Raw genomic sequence first — 27,470 nt, 5'->3', positions numbered from 1 at the left:
TGAAAGTTTATATTCATCGTTAATATAGCGATGAAAATTTAATTCTGTTGTTAATATAAAAATAAATTTTCACCTCTATTTTCGTCATTAAATACTGTTATTCATGTGGTGTGACTAACAATGAGACAACCACAGTCAATCTTTATGAAATTGTTACCTCTAGCTATACGGCCTCCAAATTGTAGCTAGGTCCAAACTGTGACCGGCCTTTTTAAAATAATTTTAATTTTTAAAAAAAAAGAAATATCCAAAAAAGATAAATAAAAAAAATAAATATATATATTTTTTAAAAATTGGGTGCGGCCTTTGGTAAATTTAAATAGATTATTCCAAAAGCCCCACGATGCTAGTCCACGTGGACCGCGACGCGCGCCAAATTTACCACCGAAAGACGACAAACTTTGGCGGCGCTGCTTGGGCCCACTTGGAAGAGAGGGAGAGAGAGAGTGTGTGCCGAAGCAGACCGTTTCTCTCGCTTATTTCTCTCTCTCTCTACTCCTCGCCGAGGATCGGAAGCGGAGCGGAGAGAAGCAGATTAGAGGAGGAGGATGGAGTTCTACCTGGAGCTTCTCCTCACTGGCCTCATCTCCATCCTCATCGCCTTCCTCATCGGCAAAATCGCCTCCGTCGCCACAGACTGCGACGATGGCGACTCCGCCCTCGACTCCTCCGCCGCCATCGCCGCCGGTCCTTCTGCACACGGAGCCAGTGCGCATCCGACCGCGGAGGAGGAGATAGCTCGCAACTCGCCTCCTGCCCCGCCCTTCGGTTTCGAGCCACAACGGTTGGATCTATACAAAGAGGAGATCGCAGGGGAGTTCCTCCCAAAGAGGGATTTCATCGAGCATGAAGAAGGGTTTGTCCGGGATGAGGAAGTTGTGGAATTGGGTGGAGCAAATGCTGTAGAAAACGAAGATATGAGCGCAGTGGAAGAGAAAGACGGGCTTCTGTTGGATGGGGAGGACGATTGGGAAGGGATTGAGCGGAGTGAGCTGGAGAAATTGTTCGGGGTCGCAGCGGAGTTCGTTGCTAGCGAGAAAGGTGGAGATGCAGTGTCGAAACTGAGCGATGAAGCACAACTTCTGTTGTATGGGCTACACAAGGTTGCCACTGAGGGGCCTTGCTATGAGCCAAAACCCATGACCTTGATGGTTTCTGCTCGATCAAAGTGGTCAGTATGTGGTGGTCTCTTCTTCTTTTACTTTCTTTGTCTTTTTTCTTAGATTGAATTATTATTGTTATGTAAAATAACAAAAGGAAATCTATCTTTTATTATAAGATACAAGGCTCTATTTATATACTGATTTCAAGGACCTATTTTAGAAGACCTATTCTAGAAAATATATTTTTATAGCTAATAATCCCTCTTAAGTTGGAGCATAGATATTAATCATGTCCAACTTGTTACAAAGATAATCAACTCGGATCTCATTTAAAGCTTTTGCGAAGATACCCCTAATTGTTCTCCAGTTTTTACATATCTTGTAGTGATCAAGCCTTATTGAATTTTCTCAAGAACAAAATGACAATCAATTTCAATGTGCTTAGTCTGCTCATGGAATACGAGATTTGATGCAATGTGAATAGTAGCTTGATTATCACACCATAGTTTTGTTGGTACTGACATTTTGAATCCTACTTCCAACAGTTGATATATCCATATTATTTCACACACAGACTGTGTTATGGTCCTGTATTCTGATTCTGTATTGGATCGTGACATAACTTTTTGTTTTTGTTTTTACTTTTTCATGATATTAAATTTTCTCCAACAAAAATACAATAACCTGAAGTAGACCTCCTATCCATTTTAGAATCTGCCCAATCTGCATTTGAAAAACATTCAATATGAGTATGCCCATGACTTTTATATACAATACCTCGTCTGGGTGCGCCCTTCAAGTAACACAAAATTTGCTCTAACGCTGTCTAATGATGAATTGTTGGAGATGACATATACTGACTAATAACACTAACCGAATTTGCAATATCTAGACGAGTCAAGGTAAGATAATTCAACTTTCCAACCAATCTTCGATATCTCTCTGGATGTTCAAATAATTCTCCATCTACTGTAAGGTCCACGTTCTGAGTTATCGGAGTATTACAAGGCTTTGCCTTTAATTTTCTTGTCTCAGTTATTAAGTCGAGAACATATTTCCTCTGAAATAGAAATATATTATTTTTACTTCTCATAACGTCAACACCTAAGAAATATTTTAGCACTCCTAAATCTTTTGTATGAGACTGAGTGAGAATGAAAGATTTGAGAGATGAAATTCCCGTAGTATCACTTCTAATGATAACAATATCATCCACATGCACAACTAACAGAATAACATCAGCTTCTGACTGCTTGTAGAACACAAAATGATCAGACTTGCTTTTCTTCATACCAAACTTTTCAATAACCTGACTAAATTTTCCAAACCAAGCACGAGGACTTTGTTTCAAACCATACAAAGATTTCCGAAGATGACAAACTCATTCCATCTCCCCATGAGCAACAAAACTAGGAGATTGCTTCATATACACCTCCTCTTGAAGATTACCATGAAGAAAAGCATTCTTGATATCAAGTTGATGTAAAAGCCAATGATGAGTAGCAGCAAGAGAAATAAATAATTGAACAGATATCAACTTTGCAACAGGAGAAAAACGTATCAGAATAATCCACACCATAGGTTTGAGCATAACCCTTAGCAACAAGACGAGCTTTTAATCTGGCAACTGACCCATCTGGATTGACTTTAACAGTGAATATCCATTTACATCCAATAGCTTATTTTCTTGCAGGTAGATCAACTAAGTCTCAAGTACCATTATCATTCAAGACTTTCATTTTCTCTATCATTGCATCTCTCCAATCAGGATGAGATAAGGCTTCACAGACAGTTTTAGGAACAGAAACAGAATCAAGTGAAGCAATAAAAGAGCAAGAAGAAGACGACAAGCTATTATTAGAAACAAACGAAGAGATAGGATAAGTACACTGGCGTTTACCTTTATATAATGTAATAGGAAGATCATTATTCGTAATTGGATCTGATGACGAAGTAGTAGGTGTAGGACATGAATCAAGAGATTGATGCCTGGAGTATACTTGAACAATAGGAGGTTTGACAAGAGCCGATTCTGAGACAGGTGTGGAGGATGTGACAAAATATACCAATAAATCATCATCATCTTCCCTTTGAGAAGTCATGATATGTGAGGATGAGAAATAAGGTGTGTCTTCCATGAAAATAACATCGATTGAAACAAGATATTTATTAATACTAGGACAATAACATCTATAACCTTTTTGAAGATGAGAATAACCAATGAAAATACATTTCAAAGATTTGGAATCTAATTTAGTGACATGTGGACTAACATCCCGAACAAAACAAGTGCTACCAAATATCCTAGGTAACAAGAAACAATGACTTGTTAGGAAATAAAATTTTATAAGGAATCTCACCATGAAAAATAGAGGATGACATACGGTTAATGAGAAAATATGCAGTAGAAACCGCATCTGCCCAAAAAGACTTGGGAACATTTATTTGAAATAAAAGAGTTCATGCAGTTTCAAGAAGATGTATATTCTTACGTTCAGCCATACCATTTTGGGATGGAGTATCAATACAAGAGGTTTCATAAAACATACCATTCTGACTCGTATAAGATTGAAATAGATTGGACGTATATTCCTTGTCATTATCACTTCGTAAAGTACGGATGAACATATTGAACTGAATTTTAATTTCCGTACAAAAAACACAAAATAGAAAAAATAACTCAGAATGATTTTTCATTAAATATAATCAAGTTATACGAGAATAATCATCCACAAAAGTGACAAAATATCTAAAATCAAGTTTAGACAGAATAGGACAAGGACCCCAAATATCAGAATGAACTAACTCAAAAGGACTAATAACACGTTTATTTATCCTTGGACTTGAACTAAGACGGTGATGCTTTGAAAACTGACATGACACAATTTAATAAAGACATGCTACTATATTGTGGACAAAGTTTCTTGAGCAATGGAAGAGATGGATGTCCTAACCTACCATGAGCCTCAAAAGGAGAATTTACACCCGAACAAGCTAGAGATCTTGGGGCAGGTGAATCAAGAATGTAGAGACCTCCATTTTCATGTCCTTTACCAATAGTCTTCTTCGTCAAAAGATCCTGAAATAAACAATGATCGGGAAAGAAAGAGATGCAACAGTTAAGATTACGAGTTAATTGACTAACAGAGAGCAAATTAAAGGATAAATTAGATAAATGTAAGACAGAGGATAAAAAAAGCAAAGGAGTGGGATTGACAGTGTCAGACTAACGAATGCAAAATGAAGACCCATAAGCTAAAGTAACAATAGGAGTGTTAGATTTGTGCGTGAAAGTAGAAAAGAGACTAGAATTACCTGTCATATGATCCGTGGCACCAGAATCAATGACCCGCTGAGAGGATGAGGAAACAAGACATATATTGTGGTTACCTGAATCAGCAATAGCAGTGACAGAGGAAGATGAAGACTTAAGTGATTCCTGATATTGAGAAAACTTGGCAAATTCATCTGCAAAAATAAGCACTAGTTTATCAGAGGGATTTTTAGTGGATGTAATATGAGCCAGATGTTTTTGCTGATTTTTGTACTGAAGCTTTCTGCACTCAAACTTTATATGACCCGACTTACGATAATAGTTACATATAATACCACTAGAATTTGATGTTTGAGTTTCAAAGTCTTGCGAGTCTTCTCCTTTGTTTCTATTGTGAATAGTTGATTTTTTTGGCACATAATTATTATTGCGACTCACCAAAGCACCACTATGTGGAACATGTGTGGTATTTTCTGTACAGAGAATGCAGCTAAACACTTCTTGTAACGAGGGGACCTTCGAACTAGATAGAATTTGTGATTTAGCAGATTCGAAGTCAGGTGATAACCCAGCAAGGAAGCTCATGATAGCCATCTGCTCCCGTTGGCGTTGTTGAACCTTCACATCAGGACTAATGGGTAGCAACATATTAAGCTCCTCATATGTCTTTTTAAAAGCTATAAAAAAAATTAATCAGAGGTTGATCTTGTTTTTCCACACAGTAAAAAGCTTTGCAAACCTCATACATACGAGTGAGATTTCCTTTTTCAGAGTACAAAAAGTCTAGACAATCCATCAATTCTTTAACGAATCCACAGTGATTAATTAAATCAATCACCTCATTATCAATACAATTCCGAATCTGAAGGAATAAATGATCATCTTCTCTAAGCTAAGTCTGTTTTGAATTATCTTGTGGCGGGTCATCAGTCAAATGCCCATCTTTGTCAATACTTCGTAAATAAAGACGGACAATTTTACTCCAATCTAAATAGTTCGAACCATTTAACTTATAATCCGTAATTTTAGACACCACAGACACCATATCCATCACGATAGAAGGTTTATTTTCAGCCATAAGATTTTATTCGCAAAAGAAGCTAAATAACTCTGATTTTTTTACTGAAGGAAGTCCAAAGATACGCAACTCCCAAAGATCGAACAAACTCACAGAGAAAGATTTACCTTACTGCTGTGAGACGAAGAAGAAGCCTACTGTTGTTCGGATCGAAGAAGAAGTTGTCCCGGATAAAGAATGAAGCTGTCCAGGTCAAAATGAAGTTGGGAAATCCCAAGAACTCGCAGATCAAAGGCTTGATGTGGAGGGGTTGTTGTGGAGCTTGCTGTGATGAGATGGCCGGATGAAGGCAATGTTGGATCCGGCTGCTTTCTGATGATGGGAAACCCCGAACTCTAAGAAGAACAACCGGTGGTGAAGTGAGGTGGAGAGGAAGAAGAGCCTTAACCAAAGCTAAGCATACCAAATCTGAGGCTGGGCGTCGGCAGCGGCAGAAGCTAGCAGGCATCAATGGCAGAGGACGGCAGCGGCGTTGGTCTTCTCCACGCGGGCAGCAAAAGCAGGGCAAGCTTGCGGCCGGCGCGTCTTCGGGCAGAGAAGGTAGGGCAAGCTCGCGGCCAGGGTTTCGCTTGCTCCTTCTTCCACCTCACGGAGGCCGGCGAAGGGCACAGCGGAGCAGGGGAGCGTGCGGGCAGTGGCTAACGTGATCGCGATCGGCGAGTAGAGTGGCAGCAAGCAGAGAAAAGGGAAGGGGGAAATCGAGAATCGCGATCGCGAGGTGGCGCGAGGAAAAGTCGGCGTCGAAAACCTAACCCTAATTTCTAGGCTTTGATACCATGTTATGTAAAATAACATAAGGAAATCTATCTTTTATTACAAGATACAAGACCCTATTTATATACCGATTTTAGGGACCTATTCTAGGAAATATATTTTTATAGCTAATAATTATACTTATCTTAAGGTATCAAATCATTTAAGTATGACTCTGGTGGATCCAGGGTTCAAAATCTCGAGTCATATTGGTGTTCTTTGACTAGAACAATATTATTTGATGTCACCATTCTGACTTATAGTGTCCATGGTAAATTGAAGGTGGAAGTAGGAAAGAGACGAAGAAAGAAAAAAAATAAGACAACTATATATACCTAAGTTCATTATTTGCTTTCCATCTAGAATTTTATAATTTTGACATTATTTTGTATAGAGACAAATTTGATTTTCATATACTAAGGGATGTTAAGTCTTGGCATATAAAATGATACTCATCATTGAGACAATGACATAGGAGTGTCATAATGTCAAATAATATCGAATTTTGATAATTTATCAGAACAATATGTTTTGATCATTTTGTTTGGCATGGTATAAGATAAAACGATACTATTTTGTGTTGATGTTCTGACATATGGTGCTAGTGGTAAATTGAAGGTGGAAGTAGGAAGGAGATGAAGAAGGAAACAAAAATAACTATATATATCTAAGTTCATTATTTGTATTCCATCTAGAATGCTATGATTTTGACATTATATTGTACGGAGACAAATTCAATATTAGAATTCTAAGGGGTGTTGAGTGTTGACATAAAATGATACTCATCATCGACACGATTGAGATAGTGACACAGGAGTGACTTGGTGTTAAATAGTATTGAGTTTCGATAATTTATCGGAATAATATTATTTACCATTTTGTGGTATGGTATGAGATTTCAAATCATGGGTAGATTAGATTAGTCTTATTTTTAGTAACATTTGAGTAAGAATAGATATGATGATTGCTAAATTCAAAAGCCCTATCATGTTAAGTAGAGCATTTTGTGAATGTCAAATGGATGGTTCAACTGTGAAACAATGCCGATCATTATTGTTAGGTTCAATCCGATGTGCTGCGCGTGTTTACACGTTTCACAAATGTGCGCAGCAGAAGAAAGAACAATAATTCAAATTAATTATTACAACACCCGCAACACACGCATGCAGGATACAATATGTACATGACATAACTGAAAATTAAAATTTTTTCAGAATAACAATTTATTCTAAGTATACTTGACGTATGACATTGAACGGGAATGACATCAATCAAGCGGCTCTGTCAAAGCTCCGCCTTTACCGATGATCCACGACAAGCTCTCGTTTGGACGACTTCCCAAGCCACGAATTGTGTCACTGTCTTCGGTACTATCCGACGATCGACAACAGTCGATACGAGAAAAAACTCTAATATCGGAAAACACACAATAACACACGTCGCGTTCGTTTTCCGGGACTTTCTAACTATAGTCGGCAATTGTATTTCCGATGTAGATTCCCAACGGTTGATAGGAGAGGCATTGGGAGAGTGAGGAGAGCGGCACGCGATGGAAATCACTATTCCTTCGGTTGCTCTCCGTGCCCAAAACTTGAATAAAAAAAACCCCCTTCTGCCCCTTTTCTCACGCGCCAAAATTGAAGTCGGTCGGTTAAGGTTCCTTCTTTATCTCGGTTGGCGACCAGATGTGCAGGTTGGGCGGCGTTCTCGCTATCGGGGAGGGGAAGGAAAGCGCACAAGGAAGCAAATCGCGATTAGGGTTGTCCGATCGCTCACCACCGAAGGAGGCGGCAGGCGCACACCTTTTCCCTTGTCCTTCTGGCCGACGACGAGCCTTCACTGGGAGGAGGCTGATCGAGTGGTGCGGTTAGGGTTTTTTTTATTGCGTCCTCTGTTGCAAGCGGTGAGCTCTGTTCTTAAAGGAGATTGTGATTTCCTTTCTTAACTCAATTCTCGTGTGGGTAACCAAACCTTTAGAACCGGCGGCAAGATTTTTTATTTAAGGTTACTGTAGCAAATTGAATTACTGTAGCAAACTGGGTTTTTGAGTTAAGATGGATGGATGGATAGTTGTGATTAAATCTAGTTTCAATCTCAACCGTCCATTCCTAGTTTAATGTCATATCTTATACAACATCTTATTGGATTTAGATCTAATCCAAAACCCCATCTCTTAACTCAATACCCAATACCCATAAATCGATTAACTTAAGTTCGGTTCAAAACCAAACCTAGTTAGTCCAATTTAGTTAAAAATTAAATTGTTTGGATTGTAACTAAACCAATTTGGTTCATTTCGTCTTCATAAGATGAAGTCCATCATTACTTTTGATCTGCCAAAATATATTTCATTAGAACCAAACCAATTTAGTTCGAAGTCCATCATCTTTGCCCTTTGTTCGGTCCAACCAGACTTTATTTCTCTCGTTTTAAAAATTCAATTCTCAAACGCGTTTTAAGTCCTTCAGAGAAACTTGTAGTGCGTGTGATTTAATAGGTTCCCGGTTATGGTAGTCGTCCATAATTAACAATTAATTACGGAACGATCATGAGTGACACCTAGTAGTGCATCATAACATCCAATTAATCAAAAATTAACGATTGATTCTAGAATCATTTCTAAATTCTTCAGCAGCTACAATGAAATGTATTTTGTTCCTTTCACCGTCTTATACCCGCTTAGTTCAAGACATGACCTATATGTGTCAGCCCCCACTATGCTGACTACGTTACGTCTAGTTCAAGCTTGCTTTCTTGTTTTGTGGATTCAAGTTACTTATATATGTGTCTAAGAGTATTATACTTGACATGCAATGTTTTGGCCAAAGACTTCAAGTAACAATCCTGACAAGCGACCACAGGGTATACATCTCTTTTTTTAAGGAGCGGTAAATCATCTGTGGGTCATCCAAACATCTTTGGGCACTTCGACTTACACTCAATTATCACGGGTCTACACCTCCTTAGAAATGTTTGCTTAAGATGTCAAAGTATAAGTCTCTATGACCAAGATGACTTGAATATCGTAAGTTAAAGGAAACTTACACTTAAGCTGCATTGAGATCTTCATTAATATATCTCTATATGAATAGAATCATATGAAGTCTCATAGTAGGTCACTCCAATGAACTAGTTACCTTTAACTAGCATCCACGTTTAACTCTTAACCTCCAATGTCTCCAGCCAGCAAGAACAACTGCTTGGTAAACTTTTAAAACATATGCTAGTCTCAACAGAATCGATGACATCCCTACTTATCAATTCATCGACTAGGAATAATTTCAATACATTCATAATTGCACATGTAGAGATGCTCATTAGTTGTGATCCAATCACAAATTCTCTAATGCTATAAATCGTATTGCGGACATTCAGTAAATGAGTTTAAGATCCAATCAAATACATAGAGAATGTGTACTCAAATAGTGAATTTCTATCTATCCAATAAATAGTACAACCATAAGGCGATTTTCTTAGGATACCTCTCAAATATAATAATTATATCAGTCAGAAAAGTGTTTTCTTTTACATCGTTCAATCATTTTGTCTAAGTGATGACTTTCTTTTATTCCTTTGGCTTCTTCCTCAATGTTTACATTTTTGCTTGAATTTGAGACTGGAAGGTCACTAAACACAATACTAGTTGAGAAAATAGTAGAAATTACATGTATGGAGATATGGTGTTTTTAAAAAATAAAGTCTATTGGATGGAAGTAGTAGCCAAAGTGAACTTATCTCTGATTGATGATGACTTTGATTATGTACCTCTTTTACTTACTTTGGTACCAATTTAGTGATGGTACAACATAGGTCTGTCAGAAGTATGGTGAAGCTATTGCAAAAAGAAACATAGCCAAGTTATCAATTTATAGGCATATGCTTTCTTTGAGTAATTTTGATCATCATTTGCCTTCCCTACATGGTGCCAATTTAATGATGGTATGACATAGATGTGTCAGAACTATGAAGAAGCAATTGAGGAAAGAAAACATACTCCAGTTCTCTTAGTATGTCAGTTCCGATGCACCTCTATTGCATACTTTGGTGCCAATTTAAGGTGGTACATCATGGGTTTATATCTTGAGAGGCTATTGAGAAACAGAACATATCTTGGTTACGGTTCAATGTTTTCTGTCGGTAATATTCTTGATTTACTGCTTGCTTGTCCGTTTTTAAACTGCTTTATATTTTAGGTTGACACTGAAAAGCTTGGATGTGAAAATTAATGGAAGGAATGAGATTGAATTATGGGACTTCCAGGAGGAAATCATCCTGCATAGATTTGTGAATTAGGCTTCAGGATTTGGTTCTTCCAATTTGCGACAAGTCACATAAGAAAATTACCTACCTTCTTCAACTTCCCCTCCCTCTTGCATGTTTGTTTTATGAATTACCTTTTCCAGATGTTTATCTTCTCATTCGGAGGATGAATTTCCTGACAGTCATTGTAGCTTTACTTACTTCTTCAGAAAGCTGCTACATCATGCTTTCCTCCTTGTCCACTTCGGGATGATTCAACATCATAGCTTTGGTTACATATTCTCGTTTCTAAACTGACAGACTGTAAAAATGAAATATGCATCTAATGGGGACCCTGGTTCTTCTACATTCCTAGGCATGCTTGGCAAAGGCTTGGGAACATGAATCCAGAGGCTGCAATGGAAGAATATATCGGTCTTCTCAATAACAGTATTCCGGGATGGATGGTACAAGAACCTGTAGTAAGTTAAATGATATGGATGTTTCTTGTGATAGGCAATTAGCATGAACTAATGCACTCTCGTTATGTATATCTGCTAGGAACAAGCCAAAGGCAATGGTGGCAAAGACCCGCAAGCAGTAGAAATCACTCAAACAGACCAACAAGAAGCAAAGTCATCTTCCATTCTAATTCCGAAGCTGAAAGGTGACAATACATTCCTTTCTAGGTAGAAATTTAAGGGATTGATGGAGTGTAACCTATGACTTGCAGGTTAGTGGGAGATTCCTGTCCAGTAGAAGAGACAACTGATTTTGTAGCTACTGGTCCCAAACTTTTCAAAGAAGGTACGTTCATGAAATTATGAATATTTAGATGTCGACATGGTCATAGATATTCCTTCCATTTCAAATTAACAAACGAACATGTTATGTATGTCATACGACACTTGTCTAGGGTGAGATAGGAAGGTGTTATAGAGAATCTATTCTCTGTTATTGGAAGCTTTCTATAGTATATACCTCCCCCTGGACCAATCTGACTAAATCGAGTATTGCCTGGTATAAATTAGGCTTGCTGATATTTTCCTTGCAGTAAACCATGTAAATAAGCATGTTATGTCAAAATAGTCATTTTCTTAGGAGAATCATTATACTCATATCTATCAAACTCTGATGTAATACTCAGTGATTAGTGGGACTAAATCTATACTCATACAACTATTAACTCTAATCCTCCTGGTTGAACAGCTTCACAAATATTGATTTGCATCAAGACACTCTCCAATATGAAAATAGAGTTGATAAGACAATCAAAAGAAGATAACAATTAGACGATGGTGGCTCACTAATTGATAAACTATGATGATGCTATGTTTTGGATTAAACTGGATGAATATATTTAAAAGAGATTCTAACTGGACTTAACAGAAATGGTTTCATCATTTACATTCCTCACTCATCTGGGATATTGAAATTTTTTAGGATGAAATAAGATAACCAAGGGTTACAGAGAAAAAGAAATACATTTATGCTCTATTTACTCCGAGTTGCAGATTGAAGAAGGAAAAGAATCCAAGGTGGAAAAGAATCCCTAAGGAAAGGAAAAGAGGAAGGAAAGGAGAGGGAAAGGAAAAATCGAAAATAGGAGACTCCGGCGAGGTCGTGGCTGCGGGTTCATTAGCAACTGTGAGATCACTCGCTGCTTGCGGCCGTGAGTGACAGTGCCGTGGGAGAGATTCGAGCAGGTTGACGATGAAGGGAGGAGGGAAATCTTGTTCGGCTTGATTTTGGGCGAACGAAAAACTGCCTAAAAACTGATCCACGGATGGATTTTCTAATATGCCCGTTCATTATATGCAATCCATCATTTCTCATCTGCACCTTCAAGTAAAGAAGGCATTAGAGTTCTGATATCTAAACTGAGAGGAAGTAAATATTTACATGTCCCTCGGTCTACCCACTAAAGTAGCTTTGAGACCTAGAGATGCCAATGAAGCAACCAGGACTTCATGCCCCTCGGTCTACCCGATCTACTAGGATTTCCTGCCCAGCCGCAACCAGGACTTCATGCCCCCTCGGTCTACCCGACCTACTAGGACTTCCTGCCCAGCCGCAACCAGGACTTCATGCCCCTCGGTCTACCCGACTTACTAGGACTTTCTACCCAGCCGCAACCAGGATTTCATGCCCCTCGGTCTACCCGACCTATTAGGACTTCCTGCCCAGCCGCAACCAGGACTCAAACACGGGAGCCTCTACTTCCTTTGTTTTTTAAGGTTCAACCCACATGGTTAGATCCGGATCATGACTCATCCGGCGGTTAGTCCGGTGAAGAGCGGCCTCGCTCTGATACCAATTGTAGGGTCCCCAAGAATGTCTGTATCTCCACAATAGCATGATATTGTCCACTTTGGGCCTAAGCCCTCATGGTTTTGTTCTTGGGTTCTCCCCAAAAGGCCTTATGTCAATGGAGATACTTTCCATCCTTTTAAACCCATGATCTTTCCCATGTGTTTTAGATGTGGGACTATGTTTGCACCTTTGCAATGAAATTGAAGATTGTTTTGAAAAGCTTATGGTTTGATTGCTTGGATATGAGATACGAGAGATAGAAATTACAAAAATACATAGGGAACTCTATCATTCATGTGCATTTGTATTTTTTTTCTTCCATCCAAGTAATTGAACGTTAGAGCATGTTTCTTACAAAGAGAAAAATAATAAGGAAATGAAGTGACAAAGATTTACCAAGCTATACTTTCTCTCTATTTTCTTTAGTGTAAAATTGAAGAGAAGGAAAAGATTATCTTTTCCTAATTTTCCATGGAGCTGAATGAATGTTGAACAATGAAGTAAGCATACAAGTAAAAAATGCGAGTTGTAAAGATAAGGACATTAAGGTAGATGTGCAGATGTACTAGGATAGATAGGATAAGAAACAAGAACATTAATACAAAATCAGAATTGCGACTATTAAGGAAAAATTCTAAGAGCTGAGTTTAGGATGGTGCAAATACGTATTTAAGCATAAAATAAATGTTCCAGTTGGGTGAAATGAGAGCATGACAACTATGCATATTAATAGAGGAAAATAGAAATTAAAGAAAACTTGATTAGCAACAATAAAATAAAATAATTTTTTTTAAAATAAATGATAATATAATAGAAGATTAAATTCAATAGTGTAGGAGGATCCATATAGTCGATTGCACTTAGTAGGATAAAAGCTTTGATTGTTATTGTTGTATTAATTTTGAAAGCAAGTTGAAGATTACAATATATATTTGTTACAGGACTGGCGAAGGTGTTCCTTTCAACCAGCTCTCACCAACAAGAGTGGCATTCTGAAGTCACTTCTGGTAGATCATTTGGAGTTTGGATTTCTACTACATGTGTGTGTTTGTGTGCTAATCCTGCAGTGTTTCAGTTCCCATTATTTCTGATGGAGAAGTAATCTCATGTTGGTGCTTTGTGGTAGAAAAACAATGTTCATGCCATTTGTGCCTAATTTCTCAGATTTAAAATGGAATACAGTGTAAATATTTGTCAAGTTCGTTTCCTGTATTAATTTGTTTCGTGAGTTTATCGTTAGCTCAAGATAATGTTTAAAATTGCACTTATCTCTTATAGTTCATCTTTACACCCTATTTACTCTAAGGTGCAAATGAGAGAAAGGATGAATTGTACTAGAATCAATATATTTTTCTTTTTTTACGCCGATGGTGGTGGTCGTTCCCTCCTTAAAAAAAAGTATGGGGATAAAAAATGGAGGACGAATGAGGAGTAAATGGATGATGGCTCTCTTTCATCTTTTCCGCCCTTCTAATGTGATTTTTTTTTTTTTTGACTGTGTTATTAGGTACGGTGTAAAAATATTTTTCACAATTAATTATGTATTTATGGATCGATTTTTAGTTAAGATACATTGTGGATTAATTACCTTCAATTGGAAGATAATTATAGAATGTTGACTGCATAGTGATGTGTCATTCACGCTTTTTGATTTACTCTCGCAATCAATTAAAAATTTTATAATATCAAATTAGTCATTTTCAGAATTAATTGGTTGGAAGAATTAAATATTTGAATTATTTAAAAAAAAACTTTGTTTATCATTAAATTGGCAGCCCTAAATTCACGATGTGCCCATGAATTCGTAGTCGCAAAGGTTACGAACTATCATCTAATTCTAAATCTATTCATGGATTGATTTTGTCTTGTTTTCTCATCCACTTAGGGTGGGAATGAATTTTTCATCATCTCTAATAGAATCTTGCGTGAAATTGACAACCCTAATCTTGCAGTATGACCATGAATTTGCTATCGCATTGGTTAGAGGTGCAAATGAATTGAATCAAGTTGAATAATATGAAATTTTTTATATTTAAGTTCGAGTTTGAAATATATATATATATAATATTTACATTCAATTAGAAGTTTAAAAATATAAATAATTTTGACTCGCATTCGGTTCAAAATAAAATTTGAACTCAAGTTCGGTTCGAATTGTTTGAATCTTGAATTCGAACATAATCGAATTATAATTTGAATTCGATTTGAATTATTCATATCTTAATTTAAGTATATTTAAATTAGTTCCATTTGAATTCGATTCTCAAGTGAATCATGAATAATCGAATAAAATATTATAGATTCGAATTTAACTAAAAAAATTATCGAGCATATTCAAATTGGCTTGATAATTTTAAATATAAATTAAATATTTTTTAAATCAATTTAAAAAACTTATAAATAAGTTCAATTCATTTGTACCCCTTGACAACGGCACAGCTGTGACCTTGCAGAGACGCTGCCAGAGAGGCCATGAGTTTGCCGCAAACTCACACAATCTCGCCATAAATTGGAGTTGGTTGGCGCCGTCAGAGAATTCCTTTGTGGGAGTCCCATGTGTTCAAAACTTCTGAAATTCATATCATTTTCATTCTTAATTATTAACACTCAGCCCGTAATATGTTAAGCTTACGGTAAATACAAAAGGTTGAAGATTTAGTGTAAATTTAATAAATTTTAGAGATTGAAACTTAACGCCAAAAGGCTAAACAAAATAACAAACCAGATAACAAAAACAAAAAAATTGGGGATCCACAGAGCATAATGGATCGATCCTCAACTGAAATATGCATGAACGCTTAATTTGGAGTAAAGTTATATTGAGGAATCCATGATCTAAAGTACTCGGTTAAAAATCCGAGTAATCCTACAATGACGGATAGATCTATGGAGGTTGGCCGTTGATGCAGTACCGCGTGCGCGTATCCAGATGTACTTGGTGGACAAATCGGAGGAAGACCGTCTACCTTCCAAAAATAATCTAATATATAAGGATATGAAAATTTGAATTATCAAAATAACAATAATAATAACAAAGCAAAAAATTAACAATGTAAAATATAATTATTTTAGAAAAATAAATATACCATTGGATTATGTGAGAGGGAAATATTAAAAGAAAAACATTTTTAATTATAAAGTATCATTATGTAATAAAATGGTTCTTTACCCATAAAACAAATTAAAATATTCAAATTGAAACTTCACGAATGTATCAATTTAGTTTTCGGGTGAAAGTTACTAGGTTGAGTTCTTACAAAAACACCTGCAAAGTTCATAGTCTTGCACCTATGCTATGAAAAAGAACAATTCGATAAGCTCTAGCTACGTTAAATCTATTATATACGTAATCCTATATTGTATATGATTATCCTTTTTTATTAGAATAGTCAAAATATCTTATCCATGATTATCCTTTTTTATTCGAATAGTCAAAATAACGTCCTGTTTCATATAGTATTAATTAAGGGTGTCCAAATTTGACCGGATCTATCAATCCGACCCGATCCAAATCGGAAAAAAAAAAAAGTTAGGATTGAGATTTTTCGGGTTCAAGTTAGGTTCAAAATCTTCAATTAATTAGGATCGGATTTGGATTGATCTGAGTTGATTCGAATTTAGGATTTAAAAGATTTTTTAGAATTAAATTAAATTTTATTTTAAAAAATTAAAATATTTTATATAATATTAATATGATAATGATAAAATATTAAGATAAAAATAAAAAATTATCAGAGGAAATATCAAAAAAATTCTTTCAAATTAAGCGGGTTGCGAGGTTAGGTGGATGAGGCAGATTCAAGTTCGAGTTTAAAATTTTAGATTGATTTCGAATTCGAATGGATTCAAATTGAAAATTTTTTAATAATATTTTTATTTCTTTTTCTGCAAAAAAATATTAATATGACTTGATCCATCCGAATTATGGATGTCTCTTCGGAGACATCCGATAATATTTTTATTTCAATCTGATCCGACTTGACCCATTCGAATTGATCCATCCAAATTAATATATAGCCTATATAGTATCAAACGGTCCTCCATTTCACACCAATATATTTTTATTATCCAAACTACCTTTATTTTTTACATTATTATAACAGCTATAATATAAATACTTCAATTATTTTCAGCACCTATGCTATGCTATTTGGAAACGGCGTTTACACTGAAGTCTTCATTTCTGAAACGCTGGGAAACATTTTCATCCATGAAAACTTACAAAAAATGATCAAATTTGATGAATTTTAACTTTAAGTTTGAAAAATACCCACAATCAGATTTTTTTCATGTGCAACATAATCTTACTTATGCCATAATCTAGGAAATATTCACAGTATTTGATAAAGTTTTCGACGTTTCCAAAATCTGAAAACTTCAACTATTGCCGTTTTCCGTTTCTGTGTTTCCCATTTCTTGTCTCCAAATTTCAAGACAGCATAGATCAACACAAATAAATTAAATTATAATAACTATAATTCATAATTATTACAATATAAATAATTCATCTCTAATTAATAATAATTAATATTATATTATAATAATTATAATTTATAATTCTTATAATATAAACACTTTATCTCTAATCAATATCATATTATAATAATTATAAATTATAATTAATACAACATAAATAATTTATTTTAATCAATATTAATTAACATTATCTTAAACAACTACGACAACTATATAATTATAATAACTATTATAATTACTACAGTTGTATATTTATAATAACTACAAAATTATAATTATTACAATTATATAACTACTATAATTATATAATAGTATGATCTTATAATTACTAAAAACAATTTTAAAAATAAAATACACAGAGATAAGATAAAATACCTTTTTGATAATAAATAAAAAGAAATGCCCTATTAACAATTCCAATAAGAAAGAATATCTTTTTAAATTTTTGTCCAACATTAATTATTGTCAATATAATAAAATAAAAAAGAACAAAAAAAAAAGAAGGAATACACATGGTAGAACTTAATAGAATTAACTGCACATGACAGTTCAAGCCGATGAGGAATTCTCTATCCTGCACAAATTTGGCAATAAGAAAGGACTTTCATGGAGAAAAAGACTTGAGGTGCTAAACCAACAGCCAAGGAATGAATGATCAAAAGCCTCATGGCTCTTGCCATGCAGCTGGAACAACAACTGCTAATCAATGACAATGGAGGCTGCATTCGTTATAAACAAACCAAAACCAAAACCTACAGATAAATCAATTTCGCATTACCACTATATCTATAAACCTTATTCGTTTCATCATCTTGTCATCGCCACATCAACTATCTAGTTGGCCCTAGTATTCGAGGGCCGAAAAGGGTAAGCGACTAACTATTTAAGCTGGTTGGTTTATCAAAATAATCATGGTCGTGATGACATCCACTTGTAGCCATTCAAAGGCAGCTCCCAACCTGAATCTGGCTCTTTTCGCTTTAATGAAATTGTAGAACTAGAAGGCTGGCTAGGGTCTTCCATCCAACCTCTATGTCCTTGCACAAACAAAGGATGATGATGATGATCGAGGCTCTCACCTTCTCTGATCACACTCTCTGGCGGTGTCATCCCATTATTTAGGTCAAAACCAGGGTGTGCGCCACCAAAACCAGCAGTATAGTGCATATTAGCTGCACCAAAGTGAAACGGCCTAGGGGTTGAGAGGCCGAGTCCCGAGCTGGTAACTTGCGGTAAGTGTGCCATCATTCCTCTGGTCTCGGCCAAGTAGGAAAAGTTTCCAGGTGAATAATATGTTGGAGGAACCGACATGGCAGGCCCAGGTGGAAGGCCGCCAAACGCATAAGCTGGGATTGATGCACCAGGACAAGGAAGCAATGGCCTGGTAAACATAGCAGGCTCCATTTGCATCATTCCATTTGGTATGAAGAATTGCTGTGCTTTGTTAGCGTTGTCCTTCCTTGTGAGAGATATTTCTGCTCCCATGATTTTGATGGCGGATTCATGTGGTGCTTTCCATCCAAACGATTCAGTAGCCTTCGTTGTTGATTGGATGACACTGTGAGAACCAGCATCTGCTGATGAAGGGTTGTCATTCAGGTCAAAATCTCGAAAAGAAGAATGTCTATAAGATGAAGAAGAAGCTGAAGATAGGCTCCGTTCCCCATTTTGAAAATTCAATTTCAACGATGGGAATAAAAGTGCAGAGGTGTCCTCATCCCCAAGGCGATTAAGATCCCAATTCCGCATCTCAGTCTTTGAACCGACTTCGACACATGAATCTCCAGATGGAAGACTAGAGGATGCAGGCAACTCTTTCACCAAAGTGGGGTCACCAGCAACCTCATCGACACTCTCAGCTACATTCAGATCAATTCCAAAAAAAATTGACTTCTGCTTGGGACCAGAGGAGGTCCGTTCACCATCTGGAATTCTTCTAGGAGATGCTGGTCGAAAAGCACTGGTAGCAGCAGAACCCTTCCACCCCATCTCACCTCCAAAATGGAGAGAAGAAGGCATTTCCGGAGCTCCTTTGGAAGAAGCAACAACAGCAACAGGAGCAGACACATTGATAGGCAATTTTTTCATTGAGCACTCAGGTTCATCGCTGCAAATATTTGCATTCAGATCAAAGGTGCATCTGTCCAAAATGGCCTTGCCAAATGATTCTTGCAAGGGAATTTTTGGCCCAGGCGAGACTATATCTTGATCATAGTTTTCTCGTCCAGAACTAATGTTCTGTGTGATCTCTGATCCCTTCTCAGGTGACGATGAGCTAGTATGCTCATTTACAATAGACGAACTGTTTCCATCAACTTGCTCAGGCATTTGTTCATCCTGCTGTGCGTCAGAAACAGGGCTATGAGAACCAGATGCTTCTCTGGAATTGACATCGGGTGAGCTACAAGAGACCTCTCTATAATCAACCACCTCTCTTTCCACTGCTATAGCCACTTGCCTTGCGACTTCCAACGCATCATCCAAACATTCAAGACCTGGTCCAGACCTTTGACTGATCTCTTCATTGCCCTTTGTTCCCACAGCTTTTAAGAAATCAGAGGATACTGAAAAATGATTTTTGCGACTCTTAAAATTGAGCTCGCGTTCAAGATCCATAATGACACTACTGACAGCTTCCTCCTGAGTAGATAACTGAGGATCACTAATATCGTTAGGGATGCTAGCATTGACAGAATGATCTTGAAGAGTAGCAGTGAGATCTGCAGCTGGCACGGACGACTCGACTTTTATCAAATGCCTATCAGGCCCATAGTCAGCAATCCAATCCACTTGCTGATGTTCCATTACCTTAGATGCAGAAGAATCACTGTTGAAAGAATCCAATTTGGATGAGACAGTAGGTTCTGCAGAAGCCAAAGATGTTGCTTCGGATGGAGGACAAACAGAAGCTAAAGAATGATGACCAGTTTCTTTTTGAGTGGAATTACTTGGTTTGACTTCTGTAATATTCATATGGATCTCTTTTACACTGTCAGCAACATCCTTCGACCCTATTGCATCACACTGATCATCTGCATCTTCTTTCTGACAAAACTGCGAACGAGTTTCAGTGGTGCATTTTTCTTCTGTATTGCAAACAAAATGCTCTTTCGTAACAGATAAATTCTCCTGACATGAGTTCGAAACAAGTGGTGCCCCAGATGAATTTATTTCTGCTAAAACTGCATTTGAATCGATCAGATTCAAAGATACAGAAAGAATTTGATTGCATGTTGGAACTCTCTCCTTATCTGGGGCATCAAGGGAGCAACCTATGACATTAGAGACCTGCACTTTAGTTTTTGCAGATTCTACTTCACATTTGTCTTCGCCAAATTGCATGGAGCAAGGAGGGATGCTGACAGATGGATTTCCAGAATGCAGGCCATTTTCACTAGTCTGCAATTCCTCAGCTGGTTCAGATTGAACAAAATGAATATCACCTTTCTTTGCAAGATTCAATCTATCGAGCAATAGCTTAGCCTTATCTTTAATTTTACTGCTTCTATAATCCATGAGAAGTTCAATAGTTGCTCCAAATCCAGACGCATTTGTTTTTTCAGGATCCACAGGAAGCTTCTCACATGATGCCAATAATGAAAGGATCAATTCCTCCACAACGATTCCGTTGTCATCAGTATAATTATCTAGCGCTTCTTGAAGCCATTTTTTCAGATAAGAAAGACCATTTAGCTCGACAAATTGATTAAGACATTCCTTGTGGTTGGTAGCTGCTAAAACACTAGCAACTGTAGACCATTGCCTAGCTGCATCGCCCAAGTTACTTGTAGAAGAATCATTTAGTTTCTGAATCATGGAAATCAGCTCTTCAACCCTAGCAAGGCTCGAGAGTCCATCTCTCATCTCCGTTAGAGTAAAGAAGTCCTCAAGCATCATTCTAAATCACTAGATAAATGAGCAAAAGCAAGATTCAATGAACAATTCCTCAGACCATGTTGTCTCCAAGTTCATATCACCATCGGTAGCAATATGAGAATGTAATTTGAATTCTCAAATACCTAATGAAAGTGTTGTTTTATAGAAGAATAAAGAAATTAGTAAATAGCACAACCAAAAAAATCAACAAGTATTATCCATTTTCAAATTCACTGGCAACTGCTTTTGCAACTTCGTTATCAAAACTCATTAATGAACATTAAAACAAAGTGGTAAATACTGAATCATTCTTATGATCTTGTTAGTTTTTGAAAACAATCTTAGAGTATACTTATTAAACCTGTACAAGTCTATTCTACCGAGCTCCCAGCTATGGCAGTACATGGGTCAACTGAGGATTATACACTCAGAGCTCAAAGATAAACTCAAATAGTAACTCAATATTTATTTGCAAAATATGATAACAACCACAAAATACTGAAATATACTACAGTATATGGATCAAAGACCTTAAACACTAAAACAATTACCAGGAAAAAATAGCAATCATTATATTCTGTCGAGTAAATAAATGTGCTGAAAATAAGAATATTAAATTGTGTTGAATGTCTATGCTGGGGAACAATTTGGTTCATCCTGAAAAACTGAACCATATCAAACCAAAATATTCAGTTCACTACTTTTACACTAGTTAGTGAATTCAGTTGAACCTACAAACCCAAATTATTTTAATGGAATTAATTGATGGAATAAGATAACGATATGAGGGGATTTGATTCCTGTAGTCAATATAGAAAATGAGTAATATTTCTTATTAATTTGGTTTGAACCAAACCAAGCTGAACCAACTTAATAATTTTGATTTAGTTTTAGTTCAACTGGTTGTTTTATAAGGTTTAATTATGTTCCAACAAGATAAAGACAAATTGTCAATTGCCTATACAAAGTGCAACTGTAACACCAATGTCAACAACAAAAGTAGCTTCAGTGCAAGATAAGATAGAATAACCTAGAAAACCACAAAAACTCTTAAAACCCAGCCATCTTGATATCCACACTTGAAACTCGAACCCAACATGAGAATTAGAATAATCCAGGTGCATGATTATCAACTACCATCAAAAGTGCATTCTGAAAATCCTAGTAATAATGCATCTTAATCATCGGCATGAAAGCATTAACAGTACTATGAATAATGTGGCTTACCCATCATCATCAAGTGTCATGACAATACAACTCATGAATACACAACTGCTATGAATAACTATAACAAATAACACTACAATTAACGCAACTATTCTCCAGCAATTGCACTAACAATAAACTAATGCAATAGTGTCGAACACTCCACATACAAGATTGATGCCTCACAATATAATAGCTCAATCTAGTAAGATATTATGTGGGCACTTATGACTCCCATCTCCAAACTAAAGAAATGCATACATAAAATGTAATCATTAGCCTTAGGCACCAACCAACACATGATATCATATCACAAATTCCACGATTTCATGACTTAATGACCAACGAGCTACAACAAATTCATCGTGCATTGGCCACTAGTATTAGCATTTCATCATGCAACATGCAAATGAAGTATGTATACATTATGTGAATTAGTAAAAGATCAAAATGATATGCAACTAGCAACAACATGACACCTCAATAGCATGTACTATAACAACCTTAATCAACATGGATCATATGATTTCACCACATGAAACAAAACAACAACAATCAATGATATTGCATGATATAACCAAAAGCCGTACAAGAACACAATATAATTAAACATCGAGGAAACAAGCATATATTTGCATTTTATGCAAATGATCTAGATAAATTATATGAATTATTAAAAAGATCAAAATCAATTAGAGCAAATTCAAATTAACCAACATTGCTTCAATTTGGCTCAAAATTAACCTAAATTGGTTTGGTTCAAGCTAAGTCAGATTCCATTTCATATCCAAATCAAAGCCTAATCAATTTGATCCTAGTCTGTCGATTAGGGGATTCAAATAGATCCTTATTTAACTCAATTAGATTTAATTTGAACAATCATTACTAAACTCAGACTTAATTTCAAACCAAATGTAAACAATTAAACCAAGTTTAATTTAATAAATCAATAGCCACAGTTATTAGATTAAACACTAAGCATTAGACATAAGACAACACCTAGTTGGTTCCAGAAAAAGAAAAGATATTTACACATATACCTACAAATTTCTAACAAGTGTTTTAGCAGATTATTCTTCTTGCATATCGATTACCAACTTAAGCCATTAAAACTCATTGAAAGGTTAACATATGATTGCCACAACAGTATATGATGCTAGTCCAAAGGTCATATAAGTTGATTTTTTTAAAAACAAATAATTACGTTGCATACAAATAGGATATGTTTAATTTTTTCAACCATTGGGTCATGATTGCAAAGACCCAACCCAACTACAACACCAGGATGCCAATTAAAGCAAACTTATCGATGCAAGTCCTTACTAACTCAGATATCATGAGACAATAGTATGAAAACTCAATCAACTATAACCTATATAGGGTGAGTTGGCTCAAAATTGGCCAAGTCTAATTCAATTTTGGTCAATTTCTCACACGTCTGCATTGACTCTAGGAGATAAGGAAGAATAAATGGTCAAAATCCCCTGAACGACTGGTTGGAATGAAATTAAAATCCCCTAATCAGCCAAGATGGAAAGGAATTAGCTGAGTATGATTTGATTTTGATCAATTTCTTGGATTTCCATGGCCCTAGGATAAGAATCAATAGTAGAATTCTTTTTTTTAAAAAACAATCATCTGGAAACCATGGAATACCAGAGGATTTTGGGTGCACTCGAGTGAGACAAATGCTGAGGGTGAGGACAGGGAATCAGAGTGTTAATGAAAACTAGATATCTAGCAGTGCAATATCTGTTGCTTAGGCAGCTTTCACAGGGTGAGAGACCTCCGATTGTGTTTGCTCATATAGGGGTGAGGATGTGCTAAGATGCAGAAATGCTACAATAGTTTCAACAAATCCATGAGATCATAACACGTATTTTAAGCAAATGGAAGAAATTCACAAGTACCAAGGATATCATCCCAATTCCTATGCATCCTTCTAATGGTCAGTAATATTTACATAAAAATAAGGTAAGACCACAAAAAGAGGCTTCCGGTACAATAAGATTGTATGCCTAGAATATAATATAGCAAAAGCAAATAAATTGCACGCGACAAATCCGATCAAATGAAGATTTCCTACTAACAAATAAGCTCACACAAACCTAGCGATCTTACCAACCATTAGCAATCAAACAAACATCGATAAGAACTAAGTTAAATCGGTTCAAATGTCCAATTTTAACAACTAAAAACAACAATGTTTCTAAATAGAACTAACTAAAAACCAAAAATATATCTAACCGCCGACTACAAGACACGAGATTAACATCAACTTACCTTGAAACGAGAAAAAAAATACAAAAGGAACACGTCGAATTAGGAAGCAACGAAAGGATGATAATAAATTCTTAAAAACAGGAATACGAGATCTAAAAACACATAACCCGTTAATAAGCCCGCCTCTCACGATTTACCCTGGAATCGCTAAAGAAAACCCGCACCGCCGAAACCAAATTAAAATGAAATCATCGGGGCAGAAAAGCGCAAACGGGATCAAAACGAGGCTGAAGGTGGAAATTAGAGGACATCACTTTAAAAATTGAGAAAAGGGGGAGGGAGTCCAGGCGATTACCTCTTCCAAGGCGCCGACGAGGACAAAACCCTAGAGTCCAATCCGGGCACGGAAGAAGAAGAGGAAGGCAACAAGGAACTCCGTCTCTCCTTCCGCCTCTCTCTCTCTCTCTCTCTCTTCTCCTATCGATCCTCCTCTCGTCTACGAACCCTAACTTTCTACGGCGCCTGCTGTGCGGTGCTCTGGGCGAAGCCTCTTTCTCTCTCTTCTCTCCTCTCTCTCTCTCTCTCTCTCTCTCGTCATTTTTCATGTATTAATGATAATTATAGATTTTATTTTTATTCCCGACCGTACGATTAGACGTGCCATCTGGCCGGTCGACAGTTCGGCTGGGCCGGAGGTCGGCCCAATTAGCACATTTATTTCAAAATTAAAAATTAAATCAAACTTTTAATAAAATATTTTTTGTAGCTTTAGAATCTTTTAATGATATGACAAATATATCTAAATAGATTTTTAGCAAAATATATTTAAAAAATATTATAATGTTAGAGATTATCGGATTTATTATTAGTTTTCATATGTCATACAATTTTATAGCATAAGAACACATTCTTGTCTAAAGATCTTTATCTATCTAGATCATTTCTTTTTATAATTTAAGTGTTCAAATTTCATTCGTGTAGATAATTTTTTTTTCTCATTCGTCTCTTGAATAAATTTAAAGCATAATTTATATATTCAGAACTCAACCTTTAAGATATTCATTTATTTAAGATTCGAACCTTAATCATTTTATTATTCTTTTAAGTGTTGTATCAACATAGCACTTACGGGGCATCTAAACTATTTTTACTTAATTAGCAATTGATTGCGCTTTTAATTGATTGTGCTTTTTGTATAAATGTGCTTTTACAAACTCAATAAAATTATCAAAAAGGTATATATTTAATAAATGATCCTAGAATCTATAAGATTCATAGGAGTATTAAGAAGTTGACGTGCCTCCTAATAATGAGACAATATGATATATTTTTTGAATTGAATAAAAAATTATCAAAGGTGTGAAATATATTTTAATAAGAATCTAAAATTCATGAACGAAGAGTATATATGTAATTTAGATTTATACTAATGGGCGGTATGTAAAGTCGGTCCATCCACCTCTACGATTAACACTGGATTATATTTTAAAAAAAGAGCATTCAACATGAACCTAAACATTTTTAAGATCATTAAGTACCTTTAGTCTCAAAATTATAATAAAAATATTATTTACAAACTCAAGTTCAATAATGCACATTTAATATAAAATCTAAAGTATCTAAGGCGCTTCCATAGCATAGCACTGACGATGGATGTATAGTATTACTGGTGTAATGTCAGGGGTCGATTCCAGGAGGTGATGATCTGGGGTCGATCTCGTCATGCGTCTAACACCTATCTACTTGCATGAACCTCCCTCTATATTCATAGAACCAACTCTAGGGGGTTATTGAGATAGCGGATCTATCTCTTTCTAAAGTATCTAAGGCTATTAATTGTCTTTATTCAATAAGGTTTGTTGATCATGTATTTTTTTTGCCCCCGAGGCATAGCCAGTGGCGGAGCCACAGTGGGGGCGCCTGGGGGCGGTCGCCCCCCTGCCCCGGTGAAGAATCTCCAAAAGTTCTCCAGTATCTGCGCGTCGAAGCCCCCGCCGAACACTTCGCTTGGAGCCACCAAACTGTTGCAGGGATCCACTGACATCGACGTCGTCGTCGATCCAGTAGTGCCGTCGGACGGCCGCGACAAAGCCGACAGCGGTTCGGCGACAGAGGCGGCGGAAGCAATGGCGTCGACGTCGGAGTCCCGGCCGGTGAGCTTCTGCACGAGGGCGTGGAAGGTAGCGGCACTGGCGGTGACCCTCATGGCCATGGGGTTGGAGATGTAGACGACCTTGACGGGCTTCTTCTTGGCGATCGACCGGCCGAGGCACTTGCGATGGGCACTAAGTATTTCCTCCATGTCGCTGATCGATAGGAGAAGGAAGGGAGTTGGGAGCTTTATAGGGCCGGGCTGAGGTTGTGCCGTCACCGCCGGAGCACTGGCTGCTGCTTCCTCCTGGAAGCAATGAGATTGGGAGGAGACTAGCTAATTAACAAAATAAAAAGGATATTTTTGTCAACGAGTGGACAAATCGAGATGTTTTAGCTTCATAAGGGGTTTAAGTTGAAATAAAATTTAAGCGAAGTCATTATTCACGCATCACACGTGATCGCATTAATGATATCCTCGTAATTTGAACAAAAAGTTTAAAATAATTTTGTGTGATACCTAAAGTATCATACAAATAAATTAAAAAAACATATTCTAGTTATTATTTTCACCAAAAATATTAATTACAACGACATCTATTACAAAGATATTTATTATAGTTGAATCTAAATAAAAAATATTTTTTTATTAAAACAAAAAATACTTGTTATCTAACAATTCACAAGGAACAAAACCATACATTATAGCCAAGGGCGGAGCTACAGGGAGGCGCTGGGGGCGCCTGGGGACGTAAAATGGCCCCCCCTTGGTAAAAATCCTAGCTCCGCCCCTGGGCATAGCTAAGTTAGTTACGATAAAACAGACTTGCAGAAGAGG

General features: G+C 36.5%; 2 protein-coding genes and 1 pseudogene across 2 annotated transcripts; 1 reads left to right on the top strand and 2 right to left on the bottom strand.

Annotated features, from left to right (window-relative positions):
- The first annotated feature begins 479 nt into the window (after nt 1–479).
- On the top strand, nt 480–13,990 carry LOC141841396 (uncharacterized; annotated as a pseudogene).
- Nucleotides 13,991–17,779: 3,789 nt separating this feature from the next.
- On the bottom strand, nt 17,780–25,104 carry LOC141841379 (uncharacterized). The gene is made up of 2 exons (XM_074729542.1): nt 24,897–25,104; nt 17,780–21,255 (listed from the first exon to the last, which is right to left on the bottom strand). Exon 2 carries the CDS (start codon nt 21,131–21,133, stop codon nt 18,146–18,148), a length of 2,988 nt encoding a protein of 995 aa, XP_074585643.1. The 5' UTR covers nt 21,134–21,255; nt 24,897–25,104; the 3' UTR covers nt 17,780–18,145.
- A 1,283-nt stretch (nt 25,105–26,387) lies between these two features.
- LOC141840284 (uncharacterized) lies at nt 26,388–26,881 on the bottom strand. The gene has a single exon (XM_074728224.1). It carries the CDS (start codon nt 26,841–26,843, stop codon nt 26,388–26,390), a length of 456 nt encoding a protein of 151 aa, XP_074584325.1. The 5' UTR covers nt 26,844–26,881.
- Nucleotides 26,882–27,470: the final 589 nt, after the last annotated feature.

Source organism: Curcuma longa, chromosome 11 (genome assembly GCF_044706935.1).
Source record: "Curcuma longa cultivar G26 ecotype Majalengka, Jawa Barat chromosome 11, ITB_CL_G26_1.1, whole genome shotgun sequence".
Classification (NCBI taxonomy): domain Eukaryota; kingdom Viridiplantae; phylum Streptophyta; class Magnoliopsida; order Zingiberales; family Zingiberaceae; genus Curcuma; species Curcuma longa.
This window is presented reverse-complemented; position numbering and strand designations above follow the sequence as displayed.

Excerpts from the sequence above, each read along its gene's own strand:
- LOC141840284 (XM_074728224.1), bottom strand. The coding sequence starts at position 26,843 with ATGGAGGAAATACTTAGTGCCCATCGCAAGTGCCTCGGCCGGTCGATC.
- LOC141841379 (XM_074729542.1), bottom strand. The coding sequence starts at position 21,133 with ATGATGCTTGAGGACTTCTTTACTCTAACGGAGATGAGAGATGGACTC.